This window comes from Amphiura filiformis, unplaced genomic scaffold (assembly GCF_039555335.1).
Source record: "Amphiura filiformis unplaced genomic scaffold, Afil_fr2py scaffold_597, whole genome shotgun sequence".
Lineage (NCBI taxonomy): Eukaryota > Metazoa > Echinodermata > Ophiuroidea > Amphilepidida > Amphiuridae > Amphiura > Amphiura filiformis.
In genome coordinates, this window is record NW_027306061.1 from 1,090,568 (window position 1) to 1,110,593 (window position 20,026).

Consider the following 20,026-nt stretch of genomic DNA (forward strand, 5'->3'; position numbering starts at 1 on the left):
TTTGGGGACTACACTATTTTGTAAAGACCTTTCACACTGCCCGAACGATCGCGTAAAATGAACTAGTATAGTTCACGCCTGCGTCACACGATGCTACGCAGATTGTTCGGCAAAGGAGGTGCTGATGTGATTGTTGCTGATTGATGTGATTCACTTAGCTAATCAAACTTCATGTTTACGCTATGTATGTAAACTGCACCAAATCGGGCAGTGCGAAAGGTCTTTGCAAAAAGGTCTAAATTTCAATATAAACAATTTTCCCTATAGAGGTTATCCACTTTACTCATGTGTGACTTCTAACAAAAAATGCTGATTCCCGTAGTATTCCTCATTCAAAACAATTCAATGCATGACCTCAGAGTTACCTGCATGACTCTTGGTGGGCTATTTTGAAACAGTCATGGTGGCACATACAGGTACTTCTTTTGAAAGTCCTAAACAAGGTATAGCAGTCGTTGATAGGATATGCAGCTTATAGAACACGGATAACCTCTATTCTAATCAAAATAGTGAATATTCTCAGTCATCCAGTCGTTAAAATCACAAAGTTTTGAATTAAATCAAATACTGGAACTTACATTTATTGCAACTTGCTACGTTGCGTCTGAAACCATCAGCGAGTCAGTTGCCTGATGAAGTCTGATGGTTTCAGACGCAACGTAGCAAGTTGCAATAAATGTAAGTTCCAGTATTTGATTTAATTCTTTGACTTTGTGTCTATTCTAATCAGTTATTATTTAGATTTATTTAAGGCAAAATATCTTGACAGGATGTCCGTACTGGGCCACTGCCAATCTGTTCTCATCAGCTCCAATCAACGCTAGTCCCTCAGCATGGGACACATCCATGGTAACACAGCCCAAATACTCCCCATCCACTGTGAAGGTATAAATACCACCTTTATCATGAGCATCGTAGCTACTGATGTAGACGATATCATCTTCACTACAGCAGATGCCTAAAGGATGCCAAGACTTGGCATGCTTGGGAGCATTGAGGCTGCGTATGAGGTTACCGTCGTTGTCTAATACCAGCACACCGGCGTTCTTCAAGTTGGTACTGATGATTATGTTTTCAGATCCCACTGCTATGAACCAGGGTGGGATGTCAACTTTGAGGGTGCAAACATGAGAGCCATCTTGCTTATGCTTACTGATGTATTTTTGATTGCTCCCAACGAGTAGATATCCCTCTTTGTCAAGTGCTAAGCCGTACAGACTAGCATCGTCTATATCGGAAGAGGTGTTATTAGGCGACTTGCTTGGAAACTCTTTCATGTATTTACCATCCGAGCTATAAACTTTGACATAAGCTGTCTGGTCGGTCAAATAGTAGTGACCGTCAGAGGTGACCACGGCGTTTGACGGATACGAGGATTTGCCAAGTAGCAATCCTTGCTTTGTGTCAAGGCTTAGTTTGTAATCGCCAGAGCTGTTATAGATTTTAACTTGTGATCCATTATAGCAGGTGACTACTATATCACCGTATCTTCCTGCAGCAACGCCCCAAGCAGAAGTAAGCTTGCCTTGTCCGTGTTTTCCAACTTGTTTCTCTAACACCCATTTCCCTTTCTTGATCCCAGTTCCTTCTACCACCACACCCAGATCAATCTCCTGTACGATTTTACGGTTATTAGGTCGAAACGTGACTTTGCTGAGGCTCTTTCGTATCGGCACCGGTCTTACATCTTGTAACTGTTTCAGCGTAGATGTCAATGTGGCGTAATTCGCTGCGACATCGTGCTGCGAACCGGAGCGAATCACCTGGTTCGCCATCTCCAAAGCGTTATAAAGTTTTGCTTGTAAGTTTTTCAGATTAGACTTGCAGTCATCGATCTTGTCGAATCTCTCCGTCTCGATAGCTCGAAGCTTCTCCGATGCTATTTTGTGATTCGTCTCTAAAACCTTCAGAAACTGCTGTCTTGCAGCATCAGCAGACTCTTCTAACTTTCTATTAGCTAATTCAAGAGCAGATTCTAGCGACAGTTTCACTTTGTCGACATCTTCGATGGCTGCATCAACGTGCTGGACGATTCCTTCGCACACCACTTCCAATTTTTTGATATCCTCAAGTTGGCCTTTATGCACGCTTTCTATAGATACGTAATCATGCTGCGAATGCCTGTGCTCCATCACTGTGCAGTCGCGACAGATCGGAATCTCACATTTCGTGCAATACCATCGCAAGGCTTGATCTTTATGTTTCTTACAACATTCGTCTTTGACTTTGTTGCCGATATCAAGCTTGACATACTGTAACTGATCTAAAGCGATCAAGGTGTGTGGTTTAAGAGGAGACAGAGTCCCATGAAGATTGACGCAACTCTGACATAGAAACCCATTGCAGTGAATGCAACGAGCTACTATATTACAAGCTGGCATCACACAACAAACACACGTCATCTTCTTGTCTTGATTCTTGTGGATGGATCGTCTCTCCTTGAGTTTGATTATAAAGAAGTTATCTCTGAATCCGGTAACGCCCTCTGGTGGGATAGCGGTTGCCTCTTTGCAGAGAGGGCAGATGACCATACCAGCTTTGATATCGGAGATGTTGCGTAGACATTTCAAGCAGAATGAGTGAAGACACGGAAGAGCTTTGGGATCTTCTATGGTTGATAAGCAGATGCCGCACATGGTGAGGTCTTCATATTCGATGATTGTTGGTTTGGATTTCGACTTGAGTGAGGATCGTAACATGATGACGACTTGATGTGAAATTGGCAAGGATTGGGGTTATAGTATCTGCAGTGGAAAACAAACATTTAACATTTGAATATTGATGTATATGTTTGAAACTTCACAACCTAATTCTTTTTCTTTACTTTTCCCAACCCTTATCTTAATCCTGACTTCAATAACTACCCACAGTAGGTTCTGAATATTCTACCACAACTTTAACCCTAAACCCTAATACGAAAACAAGTAATTGTGAAGTGTATCCTTTCAGTGAGAATAATAGTTCATCAAATTGATAATGATGGAATGTGATTGTCTATACCAGGGCTACCCAAACTTTTTTTCCTGTGACCCAAATTTCATAAGAAATATTTGGCACGATCCACAGCATAATTCAAATACTGTTACTTTCCAACTTATAAGTAGCTTACCAAGCAAAATTTCTAAAGGGGAACAATTTCCAGGTCGTTCCGCTGACCGGCTGCCAGAATGACCTTTGCTGGACAAATGTGTTCAAAGCGTGCAAAAAATTTCAGTTTTAATGCTAAAATGGGTCAAAGGGGGTTACATGATCAATGTGATGGTACCCTACATTTTAGTGCACTATAAGATGTATTTTGTATCCTAGCAAGTCGTGCAACCCCTTTTGGAAGAGTCCACAACCCCAAAAAGTGTAGTGACCCAAATTTTGGCACTCCGCACTGCACATCCCTTATCAAAATTTAAGTTGATTCCCTGGCCCCTGGAGCCAGGGAGTATTGTCCAAATTAGAAAGACAAATTAAAACAAATATCTAGAAAAAGATAAAGTTTTAGGGAGTTAAGTGCACTTTTTGCATGTAAGCAAATTTATTTTGGAATAAGGTCCACATTTTGGAAATTCTGCACCCCACAAAAAATCCTGGCTGGAGGCCTGCTCAAACCCATGGGGAGGGAGCAATCAGCCCTAGCCCCCCTCCAACTCAACACAAAGTTGGTAACCATGAGAGTTACCAAATCGTTCAAAGACCCCCTTTGCAATGATTTTTCATCAAATTTACCCCCTTTTTCATGCAAAATCGAGGACAAAATTTGGCCAAAAACCAACCCCTTTTTTGTGGTTTTCAATGACTAGAATTTCAAACACCCCTTTCAATGACACTAAATACTGATATAAAATGACCGGATTTTCCCAAGTACCCCTTTCATTCAAATGTTGTGGACAGTGCATATTAAATACCACCTATTTTGCTGATTTCAGACAAATTTCGCGGACAGTGCAAATTAAATGTATACACGATTTTGCCAATTTCAGTCCTTGCTACTGGTGAAAAAATACCCCTTTTCTGCGCTATTTGGCCTTTGAGTATCATAATGACAAAGAGTTGCATTTCATTAAATGACAGGAAAGTTGGAGGATTTATGGTTGAACATTCATGAGTCTTTTTCAAAGATAATAAAAAAATTAATAGTCCTAAAAAGCAATCCTATCAAGATAAAGGCAGCAAAGTGTATGAGAAATAATAGAATTATTCCCCCTTCTCAGCAGCCCACAAAATAAAAAAAACAAGAAATAAAAAAAATTAAAAACCTCTTACTCGGCAACTTATTTCATCAGATAGCTAGCTGAAATTTGAAATTCTATATTTTGAGTAGTACTTTGTACAAATTATAATAAAACCAAAAGAGCATGCAGTTGCTGCTTCCTATGGCATTTAGCCATACAGGATGTACTCATTTTTTTTAGTTGCTATAGTCTATCCCATAGAAAAATGATACACTCAACTAACTGCTCAGCAACTTGCATGACTTATATTAGTAGAAATTAAGCCCAAGTGCAACAAACATGTCATTCGCTTTAAATGAGGCTAAGAATTTGTTTGTTTGTTTGTTCTCCACAAATTTTCTGGGGTAGGGGGTGGGTGGGTGGGCAGATCATTATTACCTTAGTATGATTATTCTAATTTCATTCTAGTCCAAACTTAACAATGAAGCCTGATAAGATGTGAATAATGATATTTCACAAATACATTACTTCATTCATGTTTTAAACTATTTTGAAATTATGTCCTGATCGTTTTAAAACCTTTAAAATATGGATTTAGTGATTAAGGCTACATGCTCTTTTTGGTTGAAATTTTTGGCGGGAAATAATCCCGCCAAAACATTAAAGTAATCTTTTCCCACAACTAAATATCATAGTCAGGAAATTAATGATGCATCTGGTAGCTTAAATCATCATAACTTTCATTATACTTAGTTGCAATTATCCCAGAAAATTCTTGATTTGTTTTTACAGAGTCTTGAATTGTCGATGTTTTTGATCAAAAACATCACTCGGTGTATTTTGAAACTCGAGGCATTAACTCTTCTCAAATTAGCCCCAAATCATAATTTATTATATGCACGTGTAGCAAAAACTAATGGGAATAATTGGACGTTGGTTTGATTTTATTTCACAATAATTCTAAGGTGAGAATTTTGACCTGACATTTCCTTTTGGATTTCAAATTTAAATTCATTGATATGTGATATTTTGAATAAATAAAGAGTACGCTTACCTTTCTGCAACACTTCCCGGTATCATTAAGCATCTGCTGATAACCAATATTTTAGCTAAAAACAGTCCTTTCCTATCATTTTTGAACAAAATATGGTTCAAAAGTGCGTACACTACGTTTATAAACTAGCACAGCGAGGTAATGAACAGAGCTATTTACGGTGGGGTGTCTATTGTAAGCGATTAGGGTATGACTATAGTATATCTTCCCGCAAGTGACATAAGGGCGGTATATTCAAACGCTATTGTCTGGATCATTGAGTATCGATTATGCGCACCTATATATGCAGCACGGATGTGTGTGGTCCTCACCAGGTTTTGACATAAATTACAAATGACGTCGTGAATGACCCAGCGTTTTCATTTTATTATTACTAAATTAATCGTCGTTTATCACGAGTGAAAAAGTCGTACCAGTTCAATTCATCAAAATTAATTTGTATTAAATGAAAAACAAACAGACAAGTAGAGTCATATGTCTTTCTATGACCGTATTCCTACCAAACTCTGATTTTCAATACACTAGAAACGTGTTGATATGTATATCTTTGAAAATCGCCGAATGTTAACCACAGTCACCGTGGCACAGTATAGGCATCTTTAGCATTCATAGTGCAATTGGCAGTGGTTCGAACCCCGGTGAAAATTTTAATATTTTTTATTCTTTTTACTAATGCGCTGTGCCGTTTTTCAAACACGCCCCTGAATGAAACTCATGGGCAAGTACCCTTAAGCAAAGTAATGCCTTGAGTTTGGTATTTCACTTTTTTTTTTCACCAAAGGAAACAAAAACAGCAAAATGAACAATGTGTGGAAATTCTTTCCCATGTTTCCCAAAAGAAGAAAAAAAATAAAAAAACCTCTTGAAATAAGTAATGCCTTGAGTTTGGTAATTTCGCCTTTTTTTTTCACCAAAGGAAACAAAAACAGCAAAATGAACAACGTGTGGAAATTCTTTCCCATGTTTCCCAAAAGAAGCAAAAGTTTCACAAAAACCTCTTGAAATATTTAAAAAAGTAAAGAAAAAAGAGAGATAGAGAACCCATTTCATAAAAGTTGCTTTATCTAGATCCCACACTTTTGATATTGGCTTGTGATCAAGTTAAATCAGTTAGTGTGAAACAGGCTAGCGAACACACTATAGTAAAACTAGTGATGATGGAAGTAGTGGATCTATCACCATGGCACTGAACAAATTATCAAAGTTTTTCTCTGATTCAAATAGACTAGATCTAAAAATTCATACCTAAAGCTTATTTGATTGAAATTATCTGGTTAATTTATATTTAATTTTATTAACAGTTTTTAATAATGTAATTGACTTACCTGATGTGTGTTCATTCAGACTCGGAAGATTTCCCAAAAACTTATTTTGAAACCTTTCAAGTATCATCGTCATCACACCCTATATAGATAGAGAATTGTACAGCTGCCCAATTGCAGGTCTGGCAGGAACTCAATTCAATACAAATCTGTACTATCAATTCAGTGAAAGTATTTTTTGTGCAATAATTTTTTCACACAGCAACAATTTCAAATATTTTTGTTCTGCAAAATTGATATTTTAGGGGTTTTTTTCTACGTATTGACTGGGCCTACTTTTTGACAGAACATTTCTGTCTGGGGAGGGGGGTGTTTTCCTATTATTATTGTGTACAGGCTTTGAAAACTAAACAGAGTGCAAAAGTGTGAAAATTGATGTGACATGAAATTTTCCACTTTAAATTGAATCTTGTTATTTTTACTAATGATTTAATTTCACATTTTGCATGAGGCTTTTCGTGTGATTAACTTGCTGCAAGTGCAATGTTTTCATGTGCATGGAGGGACTTTTCTAACATTGTTTAAGGTGAGAAGATAAATAATTGATGTCATTGGTAGTGAGGGGGATAAGTGATCTACGCCTATGTGTTAATTTTTTTGAAACCTAATTTATTTTTTGCATACTGTATTTGTATAAATATAATACACATGTCTCAGCATACACTGAGGATGGTTGGATGCATTTTCTAGAAACTAAAAAATGCTTTGAACATGTTTTAAACAGATTAATTGAAGGTCCGTGACCCGATCGACAGCATCATCCCCCGATATTTTTCATTGTTGATGAGGTTTTGGTATCACATGATAGATACTATTTTTCTCATTACTATCCTGAAATGTGACGCTCCAAGTCGATGTATTTCCGGAGAAATCATGAATCACAGCGGTTTTTACAGGTTACCAGTTTGTAAATACTAAAACTTCTTCGGAATTGTGGGGACGGAATTAATTGCGAATCATCAGTCTCCTCAACAGCTACTTTGGTTTCGCGTCATACACATTCTGTGAAAAAAGCGAACCACACTAACTGCTGAGGAGGCGGTACGACGTATATAGTTATACAATTCCAATATGGACGAGGTGGGCGATTTAGCTCAATCGATTAGCGCGTTGTGTTTTACCCGAGAGGTACCCGGTTCAAAATCCGGTATCGGAAGGTTTTTTTTCCTCTCCATTTTTAACGAAACTTTTTATATTCATTTGAAATGTACATATTGCAAGGGAAATATATTTTGTTTCCTTTTTTCTGAAACGGAACAAAAAAAAACCCAAATATTTTCCGTTCACTACGGGCCGGGCATTGTACAGCATTGTCGTCATACGAACGGGAATTGTTGTTGTTGCTTGCCTGCCCATAATGCAATTCACGTATACCAAGGTATTGGATTGCAAATTTGGCTATTTATTCACATTTACGCTGAAAATGCTCTCGCTTTTCTCACAAAGCAGCATAAAGGGGCAATATTTGATATTATTATGTAATTTTAAAGACAATCCATATCCAAAACCAATAGGGTTACCCCCTTTAATTGAGTAGCGTAAAGTACACTGATCAATATGCCTTATGCTTGGAGCAAATCGGACATACGGTTTCCATAATACATCAATTTATATTTTCTTTGTATCCTATTGTTTTTGTCAATAATCGATATAGTTAATGAGCTAAAAGCAGTGGAAAGGCTCATTAATATGTAATTTTTGCCAATATTTTGCTAAAAATCAATGCATAAATGTTCAGGGTACTTTTTTATTTTGCATACTTTTGCCCTGAAACTTGGTCAAAGTGTTTCTAATATGTTCTAATGTACTATATAGTGAAGCCGCCCTCTAATTTGCATATTTGCATAATTAATGAGCTAATTTGCATAAATGCTAATTAATTATGCAAATATGCAAATTAGGGGGCGGCTTCACTATATAATACATTAGAACATATTAGAAACACTTTGACCAAGTTTCAGGGCAAAAGTATACAAAATAAAAGTACCTGAACATTTATGCATGGATTTTTAGCAAAATATTGGCAAAAATGATATGTTAATGAGCTTCTCCAGTCATGAGTCCCAAGAGTTGACAACAAAATGTCTTACCAACAAGCAACAACAGCGATCAAAATGTTGTTTTGAATGGTTTTGTTCAGGGTTTTATTAATCATTCTTGAATTGAGTAAATGCAAAAGAACAAAAGAAAAACGAATGTACCTTTTTAGTATAGTGTTAATAACTATTAACATTAAGAAGAGGAGCATACGTGGCACTACCCAGGAAACACAAAAAGTTTTACAGAAAGTGTTTAATTGTTGGGTTATATACTTATATAAAGGTATAAAACATTTTAATACAGTTCCAAAAACTTGATGCTAAACATTCTAGCATAATGTTATTTAAGAGTAGACAAAATATTTTGCACAAATGTTTGCTGACATGCAAAATTTAGATGTCTCGTGGACAAATGTTAAAATTGTGTCTCGAAATAAACTGTGTCATAAAACAGAACAGTAAGTGCTAATCACTTCGTTTTTCACACAAGGTCACTCAGGGATGCACCATTGGACTTCAAGGGTGGAGTTAGGAAGTTTTCAACAAAAAACTTCCCCACTACATGAGCAAAAAAAAAAAAGACGTTCCCCACCTAACTGTGTATAAATGCATGAAATAACTTACACATTTTTCCCCTGACCCCAACTTCCTAACCCCCCCTTGAAGAGTAATGGTGCGTCCCTAATGAATATATCATGCAAATAACATTTTAAAACCTAAGAAGTTCAACCTGGTTATAAAATAAAGATGGATTCTTTGCACTATTGCACTTTTTTGAATCACCCTGTAATTGAATACTTAAGGAAGAAGGGCCCAACTCCATCATAACTGTTTTTCAGATATTAAGAAAAAACTTAATATTTTGAAAAGTTTTAGAGGCATAATGTTTTTATCTTCAGAGGACGTTTAATACATGATCATACATTATTACATACATGTGAATTGATATGATGTTTCCATGACAATGGTACAGGTCTTAATACAAGCTGGACTTTGGCCCTTCTTGCACTAATATATCATAAGTGCTAGTTCTGTAGGCAGATGTGTTATAAATAGCTACAGAAATTTGTTAATAATCTATTAATTGTAGAAGTAGAAGCATGTAATGTTAACAAAATAGTATATTGCAGTGAAAAACAGATTTCATGGATAAACAAAACTCTACTTTAACCGAATATTTGTGGAGTTAGGCCTTTTTTGCATGAAAACCATATGTACTTTGAAGACTATTTAGACAGTGGATTTGGGCCCTTCATTTATACAAAATCTAGAACAATCTGTTGGCAATAAAATGCTGGGTCTAACTCATTTTTGTAAAAAATGGAGTTGGGCCCTTCTTCCACTAAGGTATTCAGTTGTTAATATCACCAGGATTCATCATCTGAATTATTTAGAATTGACTATAAAAGCATGAATACTAAATTTAGCACAAGACTTTTCAACAAATTGTGGTAACAAACACAAAATTTTTTTCTTGAAATTTCAAAATTAGGGTTGGTATTCATTTGTACAATAGTTAAAACTTTTTTTGCCAATTTCAAAAATTTGTGCAGAGGACAATGCAACACTTTTTTGCCTTACTATGCTACCAATAAAGGCCTATGAATGTCCAAATTACCAACTTTGACCTGACTACATTTTACTGATTTTATTTATATTATTTGTTAGGAGTGTCCATTAGCTTTATGCTTTATCCTGACAGACGGTAAAACAGTGCTAGACACAATAGTACATGCGAGGATCACAATAAATGATGAGGACCATAGAAAATTTATATAAACATGTAAACCAGCTCGGGTCTACTGACATAATATACTAAGTGCTTGAAACTTGAAAGAAAAAGCAAGAACCGTCAAGAATTGATCTGGGTTCTTCAGTAGTCTAGCGAGCCCGGATCGATTTCCGCTGGTTCTGAAAGTTTTCTTTCTAAATACTATGCAGAGATGCTACTTTACAGGTTTTAGCCTGAATTCATTTCTTTTTGTGAGTCCAATTTAAAAAAATTTATTTGCAGCCCGTTTGGGGGCTTTTTGGCCTGCATTCACATGCTTTTTCAGGTTTTTCTCACCAGTTTCTCACCAACCTGAGTGGCATCTCTGATTTATGCCACTTCATGCTAGCTGCTTTATCCGTTTTCTTTTTTTTTTACATTTACTAATGATTATATGCCCTCATATGGTAATCTTTATGATACTTAGTTTAATAGTATATTCTACCATAACATTCATGTATGTAGATTTGTTGAACAAATATTCATAAAATTTAACATAGAAGCGATTTATTTACACAACATCATCTATACATAATAAAATAAATAAATTATCAAAGGTAGAAATATATAAACAGTACTTAATATTGCCCATTTCCAAAAACTGATCAAAATACTTGACACAATTATATACAAATATATTCAAGATATGGGCCTATAAAATATACAAACAAAATAGCAATATCAGAAATAATGAAAGCACACACAAATATCGACAGTAATCAGAACAGATAAGCTTTTACATTCAGTATGCAACTGGTTACTGTCAGAGATACTCTGATGTTTTGTGGGATGTTTTTCCACAATTACATTGTACGCCTTGCAACATTCTTAGTAAGTTAAACTTCCCATGTTTATTAGTTACTAACTATATTTGTCGTATACATTGTACTATAACTGTACATAACTTGTACTGTAATAAAGTCCGTTTATTGCTGGTGACTAGATTTTCACCTTTAGGAGCCGATGCCTATCAAATTATTTTTCCTCTGTACAGATTATTGAGGAGACAGATTGAGCTTACAAAGTTGTTGGACTGATGACCAATCCTTGGGGAAGAGCATGAGTTGGTACACAAACATCAGAGATTGAATCATGTATACTATTATGAAAAAGCTATTTATGAATATAATTTAGTTTGCTATTACATTATTGTATCTCAGTTACAAAGGCTATATTCTACATGATACAGTTCAACGTCTCTTATCTGGTCCACCTTTAAACGGATCTCTCTGTTATCCTGCTGTGTGATCTTTATAGGAAAACATGTTTTTAATGCATTGACACTATGCTGAAAATGCATTAAAAGGTTGAGCTTAAGCAAATGCAAGTTGGAAAAGTTGAGAGTGGACACTATAAATGTGGGGAAGGGCAATAATAATTAGTCTATTGTTACTATTGTATGGTTCTTGTTTGAAATTTTTATAGTGTTCAGAATGATGCCTATGTGTAATTACCTTATAGAAATTAATGCATATATAGGGTCCACAAGTTATAAGTTCCCCCTAGATACTTTTAAAAATAAATGGAAAAATATTTGACAAAATGCAAAAAGGTATGGGTAGCCGTATTTGATTTTAATACACATGTGGACCAAATTATAGTGTCACACGTCATTGCGTTCAGTCACAATGGTTCATTATGTAAAAAAGAGACCGTTTTAAACAGTATTAAAAGTTGCATCTGAGTCCATAGGAGTCAGCTCCCAAACAATACAGTAGGCCAGGTCTATTCATGTGTTTGTTAAAGAAAACCTGACTGCTATGGACTCAGGTGCCACTTTTAAAACAGTCTCTTTTCTTACACGATTAACCATTGTGACTGAACGCAATGACGTGTGACACTATAAATTGGTCCACATGTGTAAAACAAATAGGTCTATACATAGCTGCAGGGGTCGCGCTAACCTGCGTTTCTGCGCGTACAGCGCATATTTTTAAGTTTGAGCGCATCTATTCATTTTTGCATACCAGTTCAGGGGTTTTTATGCGCGCAGAAAAATGAAAACATGTGAAAGAAAAATAAAAGCTTCGATCTCCAATATTTACGACCTGTCCAGAAATTATGTAACATAAAATGCAATAACATAAATGTTGAAGTGAAGTCGCCGTAGCATTGTAACATAATTTAAAAATAAAAATAAAATACACACCGCCAGCGTAATTTAACAAAGATTGTGATATTGTCTAGAATCACTGATGAGTTTTATTGCAGTACTGAATGACGACACGTACGTGAGTTGATAATTTCTAATTCTAGGGATCGGTAAGAAATGCTTCAAGGGTGGTGTGTAGAGATATGCCAGCGGTGAAATACGAGGACGTAGAAGAAAAGAGTGACAAAAATTTGCCCTTGAATTATGTTTTATAGTCAAAATACTCCAGTAATTCAATAAATATCATGATATTTGGCCTAAACTTGAACTCATTTGCAATGAAATGTCATTTTTTATTGAGTAAATCATGGCTTTTTCACTCATCCAAGTGACTTGCAATGCTGTTGAATTCTGCACTTTGCCGATGTTGAACTGCATTTTATGGAATTCTGCGAACTTTTATGGCATAAAGCAACACTTTTATAGCAAGTACACTGCCAGATAGTTGGTTAATAGCGAGAATCGCGGTGTGAAAGGGAGATCACGTTTTTGCCAGGCCTTAACTATTTACACATCATAACCAAAATCACAAAATCTGATACTGATATATTGAAACGGGCATTCAATACTTGACTAGAGAACCCCTCATTTTAGGATTTGAGCGCATATTTTTAACACTTTCAGGGGTTCAGGGGTTCTGAGAACCCCTGGTTTTAAAACCTAGTGCTACCCCTGCATAGCTGTTACATTTTTAATTTTCGTAAAATATTTTTTGACTTATTCTAAAAAGTATTAGGGGGAATTTATAAGTTGTGGACTGTATATTTCAGGTTGCCGATTGATTAGGCTTGTTTCATTACACTCAATATACATAGGAAAATATCTTAGCTGGATATCCATACTGTGCAACCACCAACCTGTCATCATCTATCATTGCAATCCCTTCTGCATGAATCACATCATTTGTAACACATCCTAGGTATTCCCCATCCTCTGTAAAGCTGTAGATACCACCATGATCTCCTGCATTAGAGCTGCTGACATAGATGATGCCATCATTACTGCAACAAGCACCACATGGGCGCCATGATTTGGCATCCTTTGGTTTATTGATAGTGTGTAGAAGGTTACCTGTGTGATCCATTATTTCTACATTTGTGTCTGTATTATCTGCACACACAACAATTCTCCATTGTGTTGTAATTCCTAAGTGCCATGGACAGATGTTTGTTTCTATTGTGGAAATATGAGTGCCATCTTGCTTGTGTTTGCTGATGTATTTATCATGTTTGTTATCGCTGCCTACCAACAGATTCCCATCACTATCTATGGTGAGACCATACAATTGTGAGCCACCTCTATCGGATGATATACCATATGGAGATATGGCAGAAAATTGCTGCAGATATTTACCATCTGCACTGAAGACCTTCACATGAGCTGTGCAATCAGTGACGAAATGAAGTCCATTGGAGCTTACAGCAACATCATGAGGAATTTTGAGATTACCCTGAAGTACACGTTTGTAATTCCCATTGGAGTCAAATACCTTTATATTTTTGTCACTAAAATCTGCAATGAAGATATCAACTGTATTTGGATCCACAGCAACACCCAACCCACCTTTGATCTTTCCTGATCCTTCCATACCAATCTGTTTCTCTAGAACCCACTTCCTGCCTCTGGAACTCAATACAGTACCAAGATTCACACTTTCCACTCTGCTCTTTTGACTTGGTTTAAATTTCACTACACCAAACCCTTTGCTGATAACAGTTGGTCTTACCTCCGACTCCTGTAGCTGAGTGAGATTCTTACATAAAGTAGAATAATTGGAAGCTACATCATGCTTGGATCCTGTTTGGATGACCTGGTTAGCTACATCCATGGCATTGGTCAACCTGGACTGTAAATTCTGAAGTGACTTTATATCATTGTCAATTTTCTCACTTCGCTTTGTCTGTATTTCAGCAAGCTTATTTGTGTTTGCTGTGTGATTCTCCTTCAAAGCTTTGAGAAATACTTTCTGTGCTTCATCCTTGGCATTATCCAGTTGCTTTTTGGCTTCATCAGCAGCTTTCTGGAAGTGGTCTTTGACTTGTTGTGTTTTTGTGATGGCCTCATCTATTTGGTGAGATAACCCTTTGCAGTTTGTTACCAGCTTCTTGATTTCTGCCAGTTGACCTTCAGTAGCACTTTCTATTGTAACATAATCATGTTCTGGCCGAGTGTGCTCTATCACTGTGCAGTCTCAACAGATAGGTATACCGCAGGTTTTGCAGTACCATCTCAAGACTTGATCCTTATGCTTTTGGCAACACTCCTCTTTCATCACCTTACTCATATCACCTGCACCTAATCTTAACTCATCGAGGGTGAAGACTGTATGGACTTTGAGTGGTACTATGGTGTCATGTAGATGAACACATTGTTGGCAAAGGAAACCATTGCAGTCCATGCACCGTGCTGCAACCTGTCGATCAGTAGCACCACAACTTGGACATGGCATTATGAACTGGCCCGTCGTGAAGATGGCTTTCCTCTCTTTCATTTGATTGAAGAAGAAGTTGTCTCTGAAGCCATCTACTCCAGCAGGTGGTAGAGGAATCTTTTCTTGGCAGAGAGGACAGATAAAACTACCAGGAGGATGTGCTACTTTTTTGAGGCATTTCAAACAGAATGAATGAAGGCATGGAAGTGCTTTGGGGTTCTCCATCTCTTCAAGACATATACTACATGTGGTCAGACTGTTCTCCTGTAATTCATCATAACTAGGCTTGCTGCATGCCATTATAGATAATTGTATGATTTATCTGCTTAAATCCCAAGTAAAAATAACACTTTGTGATTGAAGATACTGCTCAAATTACCCTTACACAGTTGTTCTTCTCTGAGCTGCTCAAACTACTTTACACTGTTGTAATTTTTGAATTTTTAAAAATAATTTAAAACTTTTCGTCTGCAGTTGACATCTGCGTGGAGAGAGTTAACAATTTTTATTGTTGTTAGATTAATATTAAATATGCAAGTCTGTAAGAGTTGCTAGTGGTGTTGTTGGCAGAACCTGACATTCTTCTTTTTGCGTATGTACAACATACACAAAAGTGCAGTTGTACTGGGTTGCAAAATTGTAAATATCTGCCAGGGATTGCTATGTGGATGCTTTTGCAATGACCCCTGAGGTATGTACTTCTAACCATGGTGGGGTGACCAGTACGTAAATATACCTCCACTCTCCCTGAAAACCTGAAATTAAAAATAGGAAAAGATAATTTTTAATTTCAGTATTTTCCACAACAAAGGATAGTGTCAATGAATGGCAATAAAAGTTTACTGATTGAGGGTATTGAATAGAAATGTGCTAATCTAGACTAGCACCTAAAAAACAACTAGTTGATCAACAATTCTTTTGCATAATTATACAAGTTACACAGAATGGGAGATTTACCATTTATCTCAGATTGACCTGTTTAAAAATATGAAATTACCTTTCGTGGATGCCACCCATCAGTTAGAGACATAATATACATTTTCTGTCAAATTTCAATTGTGATTCTTTACCCAAAATGCTGAAATAATATTAGTAATAACTGTCAGGAAGGAGTTCTATATATTTTAAGCTGAAATGATGAGGGAACCCCACTGACTATTTATGCCATTTAATGAGGAGTTCTATGTGGAAGTAAATGTGAAGTCTAGACCTGATAATACAAGGGGTGGTCAATAAGTTTGTAGAATAAGTAAAAAAAAAGTTTGTAGAATAAGGTATGTTACTTTGTACAGGGTAATGAATTTGGTCTCATTTGAATGCTTGTTCCTTCACAACATTATTGCAAAATTATTTGATTTTTGTATCACTGTATATGGACTGCACAGTCTGCAGGGGGGGCTTGAATTCACAGGGATTGACAGAAGTGAACACAGGGTCATCATGGAATTTGCTCCCGATTGTGGTGAAAACTTTAACAATGTACAGTTGCTGTGAATAGTGATGAAGTCCTTGATATTCAACAGCAACGGAATGGTCTTTCAAGTTCAAGGATTGAATGAGGGCCTGGTCTTTCAAGTTCAAGGATTGAATGAGGGCCCTTTAAGATCACTCAATGTCCAAAAGACTTGCTGACGTCTTCACTAATGATATTCATGCTGGTACAATGGCATTGATAATGAATTAAGAACCAAACAAGAAAGATGAGATAGCCATAAAATATGGCAACTCTGATGGAAGTGTTTTCAACATTAATCTATTAACATTTGGGCATTCCAGGGGGGTCTTCGAAATGGATGTCCCAGAATCTTCATGCACCAAATTTATACAAATTACAGAATCAGGTCCACACCTCATATACACTTTTTTTTAAATTAAAATTTGACCTTTGACCTTCGACCTCCGATTTCGACCGAAGGTAGCTTAGGACACTCCCCATATTTTCCTTGATCTCCTGTATGAATTACAGCCCAATCGGACTAAGTTTAAAATTTGACCTTTGACATTCGACCTCCGATTTCAACCGAAGGTAGCTTACGACACTCCCGTATTTTTCTGCATCCCCAGTGCGAATTTGGCGAGGCTGGGATCAAAACTGACTGAGCCTTTTACACACATACACACATACATACACGCAACATTAGGCAAATTATAGTAAGATGAGGACCGGGATAAGTTTCATCTTTATTTGGCTAAAGTTGATATGACATTCAGTGGAGGTGCCTGGATCTCCCACTCCTATGAAGATCATCACTTGGTACCATAGTGCAAGGTATTCATCACTGTTTTCTGAGATTCAAGGAGAGTCCTGATGACAAAACATTTGCCAATGAAAGTACAATCATCGGGACAATTAATCATAGGCATATATCATACAATTTTGATTGGCAAGTCATTAAGTGAAGAAGGTTGGTGGCAGGAATGGGACTCGGATTGTATCCTGTGCCCTGTTCTCAGTTTGTCAAGCTGCCATTCATGACAGAGGGGTCAGATAACTAAAGCAACCATATTGTGGTTCAGCCATGGCCTCCAGTTAGTGAAGCCTACCTTCATAATATCACATTTGCTGATGATCAATGCTGGCGAGCCTTCACTGAAGAGTGGCGCATGGAGCAATCGGGAAGTCTGTCATTTTTGTTGACATACATGTAGAAGGTTTCAAGAAAAATTGAGATGGGTGCATTTGGGTATGCAGTGACCATGTACAAGAGTGAGTTAAAAGAATTTGGCTAGTACTCTTTCAATTATCTACAAACTTACCTTATTCATTAAATAATTACATACTTACTTGTGAAGACATTTTAATGCTGTTGGTCAGGTTGGCTGCTTATAATAAATGTAGTCTTGTCTGATATCACCCTATACACTGTAAAACCTCCAAATGTGCAAGTCAGCCTGAAAAATGAAACACCTAATTATAATTAGAGGCTTGGGTTTCTTATAGTCACCCTGCATCTTTAGATTATTAGATTGAGAGATTTGGGTGTGTTTACAGCAAATTGTGGTATAGTTATGCCCCCCTTGCCCATTTTTTGGTATAGCAGTGGTGACAAACTTGTGACACTGCCAAAGAAACTTATAGTATATTGATAGGTTTCATTTTGGCAAAAAGTGTAATATCATGCCAAAGTGATGTACAACTCTTCAATTGAATAGAGGATATCAGAAATTAATTGTCATTGGACACTTTCATGTAGATAAACATAGATTAAAAGCTTCTTTATTTAATATCAGAAAAATTCAACATCCAAGGACTAAAAAAGAGGAAAATCAAGACTCCTTTTTCTCTTCTTAAAATTGTCAGACCCCTCCCTATTCCTCTACCAAGGTATTTATGAACACTCCCTTAGATTATGTTCTGGACTGGAAAGCATTAAATTTGTCACAAGTTTACAAAACCCATAGTTGTCTATTGCAAAGGAAAATACATATTCGCATGCATGAACATTTTTAATCAATCCCTCTGGCTGGAATGAAATATGCATGAAAACACCTAAAATGGTAGCCAATGTTTACACAGGCAACATGCAAATAACATATGACATTAATTTAAACTCAAGCAAAAGCAAATTGTTGAGCATATGAATTTCAAATATTACACCAGCAATTCTACATGTGTTGTTTGTTAAGGGATCTGGAATGAGCGTTTTGAGCATTTCTACAGTATTTTTTGTGGGACATGAGAGCACATCAGACATATCGAATTGCATTCTGAATACGAAGAATGTCTTTCTGATATCAAATAATTTTCATTTATGACATAATTAAAATTTGATATTTTTCACATTTTTGATATATAACAGTCCTCGAAGTAAATTTTATAAATTTAATGATATATTCTTAAAGTGTATGTAGCTGGGGGAAAAGCCGACGATCAATTGAAAATTTTGACCTTTCATATTGAAGATATGGATTTTTTCCAAAAAAGACCTAATTTTTTTTGGTTTTGGGAAAAAAAAAATCCATATCTTCAATACGAAAGGTCAAAATTTTCAATTGATCATCGGCTTTTCATCCCACCTACATACACTTTAAGTATAAATCATTAAAGTTTACTCTGAGTATTGTTAAAGATCAAAAATATCAATTTTAATCATTTGCCATAAAATGCGATTACATTCAATTTCAAAAATCAAAATTATTTGATATCAGAAGGACATTCTTCGATTCAGAATGCAATTCGATATGTCTGATGTGCTCAAATGTCCCACAATAAATACTGTCCAAACGTTCATACCCCATCCCTTAACGCTAACCCGCCTGTATACTACAAAATACTACTTGATATATGCGCTGTTCTTGTGTGCATCCCACATGGTGTGATGACGCAATCGCCCTAAGTGATATATAGGCACGGTTTCGCTGGCCAGCGAAGCCCAAGACCCGTGGCAAGGTGTCGCCGACCGAGTGCTTGGCATGCGAGGGGTCTCGGTTCGAATCCCACCCACAGCAAACAACTTCTTTCTTTCTTTTCTCTCTTTATTCTTTCCTTCTTTCCCTTCCCATCACCAAAAAGCCCTTAGGGGGTTAGGGTTAGGTTACCACTATCGAAACTCAATATATGCTTCCTTAACCCTAACCCGCCTGTATACTACAAAATACTACTTGATATACATGCGCTGTTCGTGCATGCATCCCACGTGGTGTGATGACGCAATCGCGCTAAGTGATATATAGGCACGGTTTCGCTGGCCAGCGAAGCCCAAGACCTGTGGCAAGGTGTCACCGGCCGAGTGCTTGGCATGCGAGGGGTCTCGGGTTCGAATCCCACCCACAGCAAACAACTTCTTTCTTTCTTTTCTCTCTTTATTCTTTCCTTCTTTCCCTTCCCGTCGCCAAAAAGCCCTTAGGGGGTTAGGGTTAAGCAAATATAAATGTAGTGTAATCTAAGATTGTTATAAGATATGGCTTAAAAATGACATGAATGCTTAATAATAATATAACATGAAAAAAATGTAGTTGCTTTGTCCCATCTTGTTTACATTGAAAATATATTGATTAGTAACTTGACTAGATCTGTATCTTAAATTTACTCACCTTTATATATTTTGTAGCTTCTATTTCTCTGCAAGTCTACTGATTAAATGTACATTGTAT

The 20,026-nt window shown here is 36.6% G+C and overlaps 3 protein-coding genes across 3 annotated transcripts in view; 1 reads left to right on the forward strand and 2 right to left on the reverse strand.

Annotated features, from left to right (window-relative positions):
• Nucleotides 1-20,026, forward strand: part of LOC140145747 (centriolin-like) — a 112,123-nt gene that overhangs the window by 24,153 nt on the left and 67,944 nt on the right. The window lies entirely within an intron of this gene.
• Nucleotides 744-2,709, reverse strand: LOC140145749 (uncharacterized). Its single transcript, XM_072167425.1, has one exon. The coding sequence runs from the start codon at nucleotides 2,697-2,699 to the stop codon at nucleotides 744-746; it is 1,956 nt and encodes a 651-aa protein (XP_072023526.1). The 5' UTR covers nucleotides 2,700-2,709.
• LOC140145750 (uncharacterized) lies at nucleotides 13,304-15,344 on the reverse strand. Its single transcript, XM_072167426.1, has 2 exons — nucleotides 14,782-15,344; nucleotides 13,304-14,682 (listed from the first exon to the last, which is right to left on the reverse strand). Exons 1-2 carry the CDS (start codon nucleotides 15,230-15,232, stop codon nucleotides 13,304-13,306), a joined length of 1,830 nt encoding a protein of 609 aa, XP_072023527.1. The 5' UTR covers nucleotides 15,233-15,344.

What these genes read in the sequence shown, in the direction of transcription:
- LOC140145750 (XM_072167426.1), bottom strand. Translation starts at nt 15,232, where the DNA reads ATGGCATGCAGCAAGCCTAGTTATGATGAATTACAGGAGAACAGTCTG. An exon ending in ATTAGGTGCAGGTGATATGA is followed by an intron (nt 14,683 to 14,781) that starts GTAAGGTGATGA and finishes GAGACTGCACAG; the next exon opens with TGATAGAGCACACTCGGCCA.
- LOC140145749 (XM_072167425.1), bottom strand. Translation starts at nt 2,699, where the DNA reads ATGTTACGATCCTCACTCAAGTCGAAATCCAAACCAACAATCATCGAA.